The following is a 13,121-nucleotide window of genomic DNA, read 5'->3' as shown; positions in this document are numbered from 1 at the left end:
ACATTTAAGAAAGTGTTAAATATGCCGAAACTGCAAGGCAGTGAAAGTATAAACTGATTCAGCAAATTAAGCATTCTGTCTGTAAAACAGCGCCTTTTCAATCAAGAAGTTATAGTTTTCTTAACAAAATCTCATTATACTTTTTAAATTCTGAAGAAAAATGTTTGAAAAAGAAAGATATCTTGATTGCCAGTTTTGGATTTTTCACTCTAAAATCATTATTTAATAGGATACAGAAAGAAAAGCTACATTTTTCATTAATTGATGTATTTATCAAATTTATTCTCATATCTTTTGTCAATTCAATTCAGTATATTGGATTAATATACATAGAAAAATAACCGATTTTTATTTTGGCAATTCTCAACTATAAATAATAGTCAGAGCTCCAGATTATTTTTGTTATAAATTTTAGGAACATAATCAAAATGATTTAATTACATTGTAACTTTTTGTATATTATGAAATATTGTAGTTTAAAGTTAATTAAATGATTTCTGCAGTAGTGAATTGCTATGTAAATAGTGCTTAATGTTTGTTGTTATTTGTTTTCAGTGCTGCCCAACTTCTTGAATCACAGCAGGGGTTAGTCTTGGAGGGGGGGGGGTTTGCGAGGAGCATCTCTATTAATTGTCCATTTGTATCTGTCATTGCGGGTTGGTCTGGTATAAAAGGGGGTAAATTATTTCAAAAGGTGTAGCCGGTGAACTAAAATCTCGGTACTTTTACACCGAACTTCACCGAAATATTTACCAAGGTGCAAGTTCTGGTGTTTGGTAAAATTCAAATATTGATCGTATATTAAATCATTTTATTAGATTTATCTTGGTCATTAGATTGGATTTTCAATTGGTAAGTTTTGGGTAAATAAATCATAACTAGGATTTCAAAGAAGTTGGGATTAAATGTGTTCAATTTCATTCTTTTATTTTTACATGCTTTTAATTATATAGAAATAAATGTTAGAATAGAATTGATTCATATTTTATAAATAAGGGTAAAGGTTTATCAATATACACTTGAATTTATTTCTTGGGATTTACAACATTCAAAGGAGATTGAGCTACTATGGGTGATTTAGTGTGGATTAAAGACTTTATTTATCATATTCACAATAAAAACCACGTACCCTGTTTAAATTATGTTGACGAGTTCGCCTCGCGTCACATTTTTAAATACACGAAAGGCATAAAAAACGTGTTATTTTTAAAAGTGTTTTTCCCAGGTGAAAAGAAATGAAAATTCAATAGAGTCATTTTAAAACCTGTCACGTCAGTTTGAATGACGTTGGGTTAAATAATAAATACGTCTATGTTAAAATAAGTGAAGCGGCAAATTAAAGATGCATGTACACCTACTGCATGCATGGCATACTATATACAAAACTTAAATTATTAAACCTAATACTGGTTGTGTTATTCGTATGAATAGAGCCTATCCGATCTGTTTTGCACTCTGTCAACATGCGATAAAATATAAAAAAAAAAAAAGATATTTGAAAAGAACAAAATGTTGTTTTCACTATGAATCACTGCTAGAATTGTTTTGGCAGCGATTACCAATGTGGTAGTTTTTCGATACTAATGTAGTGGAAAAATCAAACAACCCTGACATACAAATGGCCTCGACTGCACTTCTTTTAAAACATTATGATGAGTATACCGTGCAATCTAATGATTTTTCCCGACAATTCACGAATAGCTAATTTAAGAGCTAGGTATGATAAAATGCTTGTTGTGATATTTGGAAAACGAACCCTTTTTTTTTTTTTAATTTAGGCAGGATGATGCTTACCTTAGTTCCTTAACAACAGTAAACGTATTTCATAATCTTTCATTGAAGTGAGGTTATATTTTTTGTTCCTAAAAGTTTGGATTCCTGATCAATTGATATTCATTTCAAAATTTATAAAAGTAATTTTGATATATAAGAAAATAGTAAAGTCGTGTTTTAAGTGAAAAACCGTAAAAAAAATTCCCGTAATATACACAATCGTAGCCGCTAGCATGTCCTATAGAAATGCTATTTACGTTCCATTAAATTAGTGTTAGTGTTATCTGTAATATTCCCTTATTCTGCTGTATTTATCAATTAATATCAATAATTCAGTTGGCGTACACCATCTTCATGATATATTAAATACTGTAATAATAAAATAAAAGAAGAAAGTACGATTTTAATAAAGGTTATAAATTCATCTCACATTTAACGTAACAATGCACATACTATTAAGATCAATGCTATTATTAAATGTTTTCGATCTTTCAATTGAAAATTTCACTGTGTAACAACTTTCATTGAATAATAGTGTCGATATACTTGTTCTTATTTGAATGATGGATTTGAATGCAAAACTTGGATTGAGACACAATTTTTACACAGTTGGGGCGAATACACAACGGGTTAAAATGGTTCGGGGGGAAAATACATACAGGACAAACAAAATCACATAGATTTGCAAAGCCCACAGTGTTATCACTAATTTAATTGTTTATCCTGTGTGGGGTCAATTTATCAATGTTAATTTAACCATTTTATAACCACAATATAAGAGCTATTAAGACATTTATTTGTAGGAAAGAGCATGTACGAATGATCTTTATTTAGAACAGTTTGATGTTGCTAGGATACAGGTTTCAGATCCATGATTTGATTGGTTAATTTAGATATTGAATCTCGAATTTCGAATCTCGAATCTCGTATTTCGAATCTCGTATTTCGAATCTCGAATCTCGAATGATCTTTCTCGGCTTTCGTACTTTTGTGACTTTATTGTTAACCAAATTTGGTTTGAAATAATCAGGAAAATGACAATAGATTATTATATAACAATAATTAATAAGTTCATAAAATTAATCATAAAATTATGAATATTTAATTCTTTCCCCAAATAAATAATCCATAACTCCCATTACTGATGTAATAATTGATGTGATTGATTAGATAATTTTTGAAAAACATAATCCTTGTGGTCTGAAGTATTTTAAATCAGCAGACAAGCAGGCAATATATAAATATATATACACGATTCTTTTATATCATCACTGATCCGCTTCGTGGTTTGTTTAAAAAAAAACGATAATTAGAATTTTAATTGCATGTTAATTTTATTTCACTTTAAATGATTGCCGAGAAAACATTTCTTGTACATAACATGTTCATACATAGCGAAAAAGCAAGTCAATTTCTCATTTTAATTGCATTAGCCCATACATGTATCTCTTTGAACATGCAAGGAATTTAACTTTTTTGCGACGTATATTGTTCAGTTAATCAGGAATTCATTCTGATCTTTCAAAGTCTGTGTGTGAATTCAAAATGCAGTTATAAAAATTGCACCGATGCCCATCAAAGTTGCAATTAAATTTTTATAAAACTCTCCATAACAAGAGTTTTCTTATAAGATTTAGTGATTGAGTTTCATGCAAACTTTTAAATGTATTTGTTGTTGAACTAAGTATCACTAAATTTGCGCTTATGCTCGTTTATGAACACAAAATGTTTTTTTTTTTGCAAAGTATTGATTGAGATTTGATTTGATCTTTCAGCGTTGCACCTGTTATACACTATAAACCTAACCATCTCTACTGCAATATATATGTTTATTTTACAAAGATGAAGGACTTACTTATATAGACTTCGTCATGAAAACATTATTTGTATATTGTGATTTATCATATGGGACACTTTATCACTCAATTTTAAAGTGATGTTAGATATAAACTACTGTCACAGTCCCCGATCATCAATGATGTTGTGGTCACCGTTATAGTTCTGGAGGTACAAATTTTTAAATCTAATCTATGCGCCATTTTTTTGGCAAGTCATACTATTATTATTGGGCTGATATTAAGGGACCAATCGCATTTTACTTTCTGTTTAATAGACAAAAGTAAAATCATCACTAAAATAAAAAACAAATTACCAATAATATCATGAAAAACAATAATGATGCAAATCTAATGTTAAACAATCATCTTTGGTTTCTGACCTTTAAGCTGCATTAGGAATAAAGGACTATATATGATAAGGGCCTAAAATGGCCCCTTAAAATGAACATCATCATTTTACTATCATTCTTTGTTTTCTTAGTACAGATATGTATGTGACGTGTTTACATAATATTCATTTTGGTTCAAGTGCCCACAATTTAGAAATACGACATTGTAAAGACAACCTTTTCCCGCCATTTTTGCATTTTTAGCGTAAAACAGCTTGTTTTCAAGCGCATTCTTGAACAAATAAAATATTTTAATCAGAGATGTATCTAGCCAAGACTAATAAGTTACAAAAAAATTTTCCTTGTTCAAGCATGCGCTCTATATTTCCCATTCGTAAATAGAAAAGAAAAATGTCAATTTTTGGCTGATTTTGATTGAATTATAGAAATAGCGTCACTTCTGACGTCATATACTGCCAGTGAGTGCAAATAAATCAAATAAATAGATGAAAAATATATTTTATATCAACTCTTCTAAAAAATTAGTTAACATTTTATTGTACCCGAAGCACTTAAAAATTGGCGAATTATGGGGGCCAAATTTGACTATTATCATATACATGTATAGTTCTTTCAGATAATTGAAAGTATAACCTGCAATTTTAAATACAGTTACCATGGTTAATGTCGTTACAGACACTAGTTGTAATACCTTTTTTGGAATGTTGGCAAGCTGGAGGAAATTCAGCAAGGAAATCTTATGTGGTAAACAATGAAAAGCAACAAAACAATGAAGGTTGTGTATTTCAAGATACGGAGCAACAACAAAATAATGCTGATATTTTATTGGGAATTGCCATTTCTTGGACAGAGTGATTCGTGGCAAACAAGATAAACTGATTCAGCGTGTTCATTTGAAACTTATACCAATAAAACACATATGTAAACAATAACAAGACTCAATCTTTGTTTACTAATAAAGAATTTTAAACTCTGCATATTGCTAGTAAAAAGTAATATTTGATTTTTAAATTTTGACGACTCTCATATTAATCTAATATAAAAAATGGAATAGAAATTAAATTTAAAAGTTTGAGCTCAACGTGCCTAGGTCTCTTGAAATCAAATAACCGATTATAAAATTTATTCACAGAAAAGAAGAACGTTGATAAAGCAGAAGAAAGCAATATTTTGCACAGATGAACCCTTTTACATACCTTTTCATACGTGTTTGATTTTTTTGAATGATTGTATTTCATATACAATAATTATTTAATCCAGTATTCTATGAAACGAAATATCACTGTCTTAACTTAATTCATCATTATGTAATTTTTATGAATTCTTTGACGGTTTTGAAAATTCAATGTTTTTTATATTATATAATAATCTGATATAATGTTGTGAAATCTTTTACTTACGAAGCAAGTAACTAAAACATTTCACGAAACATCATTTTATTAAAATGGACGATTTTTCGACAACCCGACAATTCTAAGCTAATAATAATATATTTTCACCACATATTAAGGGTCATAAATATAAAATCTACGGTAACTTTCTTGATATATATGTTAAGCTATACTTAGTTAGGGAAAGAAATTGTAAGAGAGGGCTAGGTTTGCTGAACCTGGGCTGGGATTCATAAAGATACTTAAACAGCACTTAAGTGTAAGAAAATACTTAAACTCATAAAAAATACTTAAGTCACGCTAAGAATTTGTTTTAAACTTAAGTTTTATTCATAAAACAACTTATGCCTAAGAAAAATCTTAAGCAATACTTAAATCTAAGAGTCCTCTTGAGGTGTCTTAAAGTTCTAAGAAAAACTTAAGTTCAAAATCAAAATGGCTGCCATCGGAGCACACAGAAGATGTTTTCGCAAAAGAAAAGACTGTTTGGTAGAGTACAGTGATGCTGAACTTGTTGAGAGGTACAGATTTGATTCAGCCGGTATCCGTTTTCTAGAGGGGTTGATTGGTAACGAACTTATGAGTGGTTCACGCAGAAACTGTGCACTTTCTCCACTGCAGAAAATTTTATTAACACTTAAATTTTTAGCTACCGGTAAAATGCAGTTGTGCAATGGAGACGACATGGGTGTCTCGCAGCCTACTGTTTCTAGGTCAATTACTGCAACTCTAAGATGTCTCTCTTCTCCACGAATTTGTGCTCAGTTTATTAAATTTCCACTAAATCTTCAGGAAATTCGCAAAAACCAAGAAGAGTTTTTCAAAATCGCTGGGTTTCCTGGAATTGTTGGGGCCATCGATGGCACACATGTACAAATTATCGCTCCTTCTCAATACGAAAACGAATATGTCAACAGACATCATTACCACAGCATCAACACACAGGTCGTCTTTGATCCATTCCACAAGATAATTGATGTCGTAGCGAAATGGCCAGGCTCAACACATGACGCTAGGATCTTGAATGAGAGTGGACTCAAGTCATTGTTTGACCAAAACAAAATCCCTGTGCATACGCATTTGCATATTTGCTAGGAGACAGCGGGTATCCTTCAAAGAGATGGCTCCTAACTCCATTTTTGCGACCAAACCAAGGTCGTCAAACAAACTACAACAGGTACGTTTCCCATTTCACATAATTCTCTGTCAGGTAAAAGCTAAGTAATGTCTAATATATACATCCACCCTGTCCATACATGATACAACCAACACGAAAAAAGCAGCGAAAAAATGGCCATGACCGTTCTACTTTCGTTTTCCTGATAAGCGCCCTCTGGAGACAGCAGTGCTAAATATATACATAACATGGGGCGGATCAATGAATTTCATTCCACCAAAATTTTATTTCATTCAAAACTGTCACTGTACAGAATATAACGGGATGATATGGCATTTTGCTGCTAGTTCTACATTACTGTTTAAACTATCTCTCTCTATCAATTTAGGAAATTTCCCATTTATATTTTTTTTAATGGGGGGGGGGGGAGTAATATCATTTGGTTAATTTGATTTTTGAACCATTAAGAATTATTTTCCCTAGTATATCATTTCAATATCTAAAAATATCCACACATATACATGTAATTATATGCCTATATAAGTAGTCATATACTTATATCATAATTATAAATTGAAAAGCAACACATGTACATGGTAATTATAATCTTTGCGGGGGAATATTTTACAGAAGTATTATTTTAAATTTGACAATTTCATAAAAGAATCATTTAATCTGTGTGAGACCATTCACTTCATCTGTCAAGGGTTCATATTAATTATATAATTCCAAATCTTTTATATGCTGAGATTTATCAGAAATAAAGTGCATCAACATGTTCTGAATTTAAAATGCACCTTGCTGCAGATGCTATAGCTTTTACTGGACATGTGTATAGAAGTAAGCAGAAAGAAGCTTACAGTAATTCTTAGGCATTTATCTGCCAAGTAGTATCATTGAGCTGCTTAATAGGGATCTGTTAATTAGTGTTCTTATCTATGGAATTTGATAATTTTTATGATTAAAAAATATGCATAATTTTTTATTTTAAATTTCAAAGATATGTGAAAGAATTGATTTATTAAGGGTATTTTATAGGGCTCATAAAAAGACAAGAAGTATTGTGGAGAGAGGCATAGGACAGCTTAAGAGAAGATTCCACGTTCTGCATGGAGAGGTAAGATTATCCCCAGACAAGACTTGCCAAGTAATTGTTGCTTGTTGCATCTTACACAATATCTGCAAAGACAGACAGATACCATGCCCCCTGGATGGTGACCTGGATGACAATCAGCAGAATGATGGGCTGAATGTACAGAATGGTCAACAGAATGATGGAATTTGTTACAGACAGCTGTTCGCTGAAACTCACTTTTGACTGGTAGGCATTTGAGTGAAAACAAACATACATGTTTTAAAATATTCAGGTTTTTTTTAAATAACATTAACAGCAACAACAACAACACCATTTGTATTATAATAAAATAAATTTCATAAAATATCACATAAAAATCACTAGTTGTACATGTAGATGATCATCATAGGTGCACATATTTCAAGTCTTTCTTACTAAATTCATTGATTTAACTACTGAATCTCTAAAATTTGTCATAAATACTATTTCTTTTAAGTTTAACTTTACATTTCTATTGACATTTTACTTCATTATTTATATAAATTAATTTCTGTTTTACTAATGGATTGAATGGACATAGTTTTTTTTCATTCCTCTTTCTTCAGCTTTTTGATTTTCAACTCTAGATACTGAACTTCTAATTCTAGCTTCTTCAAAGTCAGTTCCTCAATTTTCCTTTTAGGATTAGAGCAGTTGGTGCGACCTCTGCTTAATGGCAGCATCCATGAAGATGGAGATGGCGGCAGAGGTGATTCTGGGTCCAGAATGTGGGGAACTGTATCTGGTGGTCCCTCAATAATATTGATCCCACTGCAAAAAATGTGAAGATTAAAATTTTGTTTGTCTGTAGATGTTACCATATTTGGAGTTTTATGATTTTATGATCTTTGCAAAAACATTTTTTTATAAATATTTTATTTCATACTTGGAATGATTGATATCAATGAAAAGTCATGAAATATGCCTATCTCAATAAATTTCATCAGTTTTGTTCATACAGCTCAAGTTACTTATTTTTCTTTATACAGTCAGTTTCATCTGAAGACGGCTGGGGCTTTGGTGGCTCAATGGTGTTGTCATTTTCTTCTTGGTCTTCCAGGGCATCGGCAGATTTATTCATCTTAATTTCTTCAATGATGTCGTCGTCTGTCAGTTCGGAACAGGTCTCAAGATCATCGTCAATTGTTGTGAAGGTTTGAATGATGTCTGGATTGAGTCCATGTTCTCTTAGTCTAGCCAGGGGGATGCTGTCTTCGATGTCAAAGTCGTCGTCTTCCTCTGCGGCTGGGGGTACAGGGTCGGACTGTGTAAATCCAGCGTGTCTGAAGCAGTTGGAGACTGTAGACGAAGTCACGCAGTTCCAGGCTTGGCTCAGCAAATGGAGGGCGTCAAGTACGTTGATGTTCGGGGTCTCACCTCTGTCGATTGCCTTAATGAACTTCAGGAGGACTCGCTTTCTGTAGTGTACTTTCAGGTTTTGTATAATTCCTTGATCCATTGGCTGTGTTTTTGAGGTGGTATTCGGAGGCAGGAATACAAGTTCAACAGCTTTGAGGCCTGCTATCTTCGGATGAGCTGGACAGTTATTAACGATCAGCGCAATCTTCCTTTTTTTCCTAAGCATCTTCTTCTCTAGTTTCTTCACCCATTCTGTAAAGATCTCTGAAGTCATCCATGCCTTTTTGTTTGAGTAATATTCGACGGGGAGGGACTTGACGTGCTTGAAACAGCGGGGGTTTGATGCTCTGCCGATCACCAGTAGGGGGAGCTTGTCGGTGCCGCTCATGTTGGCGCAGACCATGGCTGTAATTCTTTCTTTATTCTTTTTTCCACCGTGGCAGTTGACGTCTTTAAACTCCATGGTCTTGTCTGGTAGCATCTTGTAGAATATCCCGGTTTCGTCTGCATTATAGATGTTGTCTGGAGTATAGGCTTGCAGAATGTTGGGCAGCTTTTCATTCCAAAGGACCATATCAGTCGACTGGGTGTCTACTGATTTCTCCTCCCCGCAGACTCTCTTAAAGGAAATCCCCTGCCGAGATTTAAAATTCTCGAGCCAGCCAACAGATGCCTTGAAATTTGTGATGTCTAATTTTTCAGCAAATTCTTCGGCTTTTGCTGTTAACATAGGGCCAGATATAGGGATGTTTTTGTCTCTAGCTGATTTAAACCACTTTAGAGTGGCTGTCTCTACGTCATTAAACGTGGAGGTTCTTGTGTTTTTTCTCTTTGGGTTGAATTGTTGATAAGCATCAATAATGCTTTCTTTTTTCTTCAGCCAAGTGGAAAGCGTGTTGAGTGGAACGCCTAGGTCCTTAGCAATGGTTGACTTGGATTTCTCCCCTTGTTCGACCTCCATAATGGCCCTGTACTTTGTTTCTATCGTTTTGACGGTCAATTTACGCTTAACGCCCTTGCCTCCTAATGCAGATTTTGCATTAGGCGTTGTTAGCTCCGATCTGGTTATCCCCCCGGATTGGTCGGGTCCTTCACCAGATTGCTCGGAGTTACAACGCTGAGAGTCAACATGGCGTAATATCGATTTCTGAGTAGCGATGACCGATCTGGTTATCCCCCCGGATTGGCCGGGTCCTTCGCCAGATTGCTCAGTATCGCTATTCAGCTCTTGTGAAAGAAGTTGATGTGCAATAGTTTCCATACTGGAAATGTATAGATATCGGCTAACAAACATGATTTATAAGAATTCATTGACACGTCTCTAAATTATTGTCTCGAAATTATTTTCTCTATATTATCGTCTCATAATTATTTTCTCTAAATTATTGTCTAGAAATTATTTCAAATACCGTAACTGAGTGCAGCAATCATGAAGGTGTTTAATTGTTCAATTAAATAATTATTGACACTGATATCCACGCATCGTTGTAGTGTCACTTATGTAAACAACCACTTCACACGGCCACGACAGCCGCGGGCAATTACTGCTGTCCAGGTAAGGTCCACGCGGAGCTAATTATACGCTTGATCAGTCGCGTGTATACACAGCCATCACTTCGAGTTATCAAGAGTTAAAAAACAATGAATTATGTATAACGGGACCCAGATTTTACTTCGAGAGATCGGAAGTTCGAGAGATCAAGTGTAAATTTGCTTAGTTATATAGAGAAAAAAATCGGGACCGTGATCTCACTTCGAGAGATCAAGAACTTCGAGGGATCGAAGTTCGAGCCATCGAGTGTCACCTGTATATACCTTTTTCTATGAATTCTTGATACCAGTAATTTTAAATGAGATTGTTTAGTCACACACGCATACTAGTGTATATATTCTTACACTGGCTCTTCTCCAATAAGTCCGCCCAACTGAATGATAGAGGTGTCCAAACCTCCGGGAATACCAGACAGGCAAGTGTTGTTTTCCCCCACCACATTTGAAACAGCCATGGCGATTGTGCTGAGTGTCTTTTGGGGAGGACCACCACCTTCAATCATCAATTAATCAATTGAGAATAGTACACAGCAACATAATTTGATATGCAAAATAACAGTAAAAGATTATACAAAAATTCAAAATATATTGCAATTCCATCTAATTGTGATCATAATTTCTTTATTACATTTATACATATTATAATCATAATTGAAATCCAAGTATTACATTTTCATGTGTGCATGCGCAGATCTAAATAGGGTCTGTGGAAGCCCCCCCCCCCCCCCCCCCCCCCCGCGGCAGAAATTTCATATTAATTTTATTAAATTCCTAATGTCCATATTTTTCCATGGAAGGAGGGTTTTCCAAGGTTTGACATTGTGAGGGGATCCAAGGCATAGTTACAACTTGATTTTAAATAAATTTCCCGGGGTTGGGGGTCAAAACGCCAATGACCCCCCCCCCCTTAGGTCGGTGCATGTATTTTTTTCAGTGTTAATTGTTTACAATTTAATTTCCATTGCTTTTGCATTAAAAAAACAACATTGTTTAACACAAGGCCTCATACAACTTCTCATTTGTGGTTTAGCTGAACATGATAATGAATAACACACCGAAAATGTGAATTGTTCAAATTTGGCGATCCACATTTCCTCGGTTATAGCAAATGAATTCGATCGGAGTTTATACAAATCCTTTCGCGGCAAATTTTGTATTGTACAGGAAATATTAAATTGATTAGTCTTTTTTATTATACAGTGAATCAAATTATATATAAGTATAGGCCTACATTGTATCCTTCAATTGTCATTACTGAAACGAAATAAATGTGTATCATTGTATCATGCAATTTGTATGCGAACTTAAATTTTGAAAACAAGCTCAATTTTGTGCGTAATAACAAACCTGTTCCAGTCGTAGCTCTTCTGTGATCAGATATCTCTGATTTAGATTTAGAGAAAATGTTGTGCCATTTCTTCTCAACCTCTGCAGCGGTTCTACCGGGCCCAACACCCATGGCAGTCAATAAAACTGCAATGTTTCGCCACATCCGGCTTTTCATTTCTGAAGTCAGCGATGGTCCTAATTTCCCCCTCAATATCTGCTTATTTTCATCGACTAGGTTTGTTAGTGCTAGCGTTTCATCGGCGTTCCAATTGGGTTTTCTTTTCGTCTGCGAATCCATTGTTTTGACTTTTTCCCGTCTGCTAATTCACGTCACAGTCTTAACTTTTTTACCTCTTTCACAAAAGAGCGCGTTTGTAGGCAAGGAAAATTCCGGGAATTTGTAAGTGTTGTCATGGAGCTTTGACTTAAGGTAATGGTCCATACCCCACTATATAAATAAAATGCGTACAGAATTTTTTCATATTTTTCAAACGTGTATCTGAGGATATGTTCTTACCAAATTTTACCCTGTTTGCTGGTCCATCGGTATTATAAAAGCTAAGACCGTTGCTAAAAATAGAACCGATTGCGGAAAATGGCGCTTTTCTTATACATAAAGAATATAAGCCTAAGCATGTATTTTGATTGCACAAAATCATTTTTTGACTTATATCCTATGTAAAATAAAGGAATTATTATTTCAAAACAAAAATTTTGATGTTAAACTTGCTTGTTTATCAAAAAATAGATAAATCTGCATACAAATCAGAGGCGGATCCAGCAATTTGGAAAAGGGGGGGTTCCATTTGTTGAAAATCAATATGTGCAAAATTCATCATTTGTCAATAAACAAGGACATTTTGAACGTTTTCAGTGCGTATACAACTGTATTTGATAAAAAATAACTCAGACTAATTGCGACAAACTATTATAGAAATGTATATTTTGGGTATTTTTTTTATGTCGTTGATGTTTTTAAATTCTGAACTATTTATCAATTTTGATTTCTATAGATTGCCTTCTTCAATAAAGGTCTAAATGATAGGATATGACAAAAAATGGGGATAATTTATCTTCTGAAAAGATGGTACGTGTGTAATTCAACGGTAAAAGCAATTGTCGTCCCAGGGAACTTCATATGTGACCTCTGTAATGAGCCTCATCATCCGGCACTAGTACAGATGCGATCATATTTAGAAAAGTTTTTAAAAGTTGTGCATTTTCATAATGTTAACCCCTTACACGGTATTTTTGTAACAGAATTTCCAATTCATGGAAACAAAACAATACGAAATTCTT

The 13,121-nt window shown here is 33.7% G+C and overlaps 1 protein-coding gene across 1 annotated transcript; it reads right to left on the bottom strand.

The window, feature by feature from the left end:
• Positions 1-8,131: 8,131 nt before the first annotated feature.
• LOC136272710 (tigger transposable element-derived protein 4-like) lies at positions 8,132-10,620 on the bottom strand. The gene is made up of 2 exons (XM_066074997.1): positions 8,555-10,620; positions 8,132-8,354 (listed from the first exon to the last, which is right to left on the bottom strand). The coding sequence occupies exons 1-2, from the start codon at positions 10,234-10,236 to the stop codon at positions 8,132-8,134; spliced, it is 1,905 nt and encodes a 634-aa protein (XP_065931069.1). The 5' UTR covers positions 10,237-10,620.
• Positions 10,621-13,121: the final 2,501 nt, after the last annotated feature.

The sequence above is a fragment of the Magallana gigas genome, chromosome 2, assembly GCF_963853765.1.
Source record: "Magallana gigas chromosome 2, xbMagGiga1.1, whole genome shotgun sequence".
NCBI lineage: Eukaryota > Metazoa > Mollusca > Bivalvia > Ostreida > Ostreidae > Magallana > Magallana gigas.
Note: the sequence above shows the minus strand (reverse complement) of the source record. Positions and strands in the feature narration are given on the sequence as shown.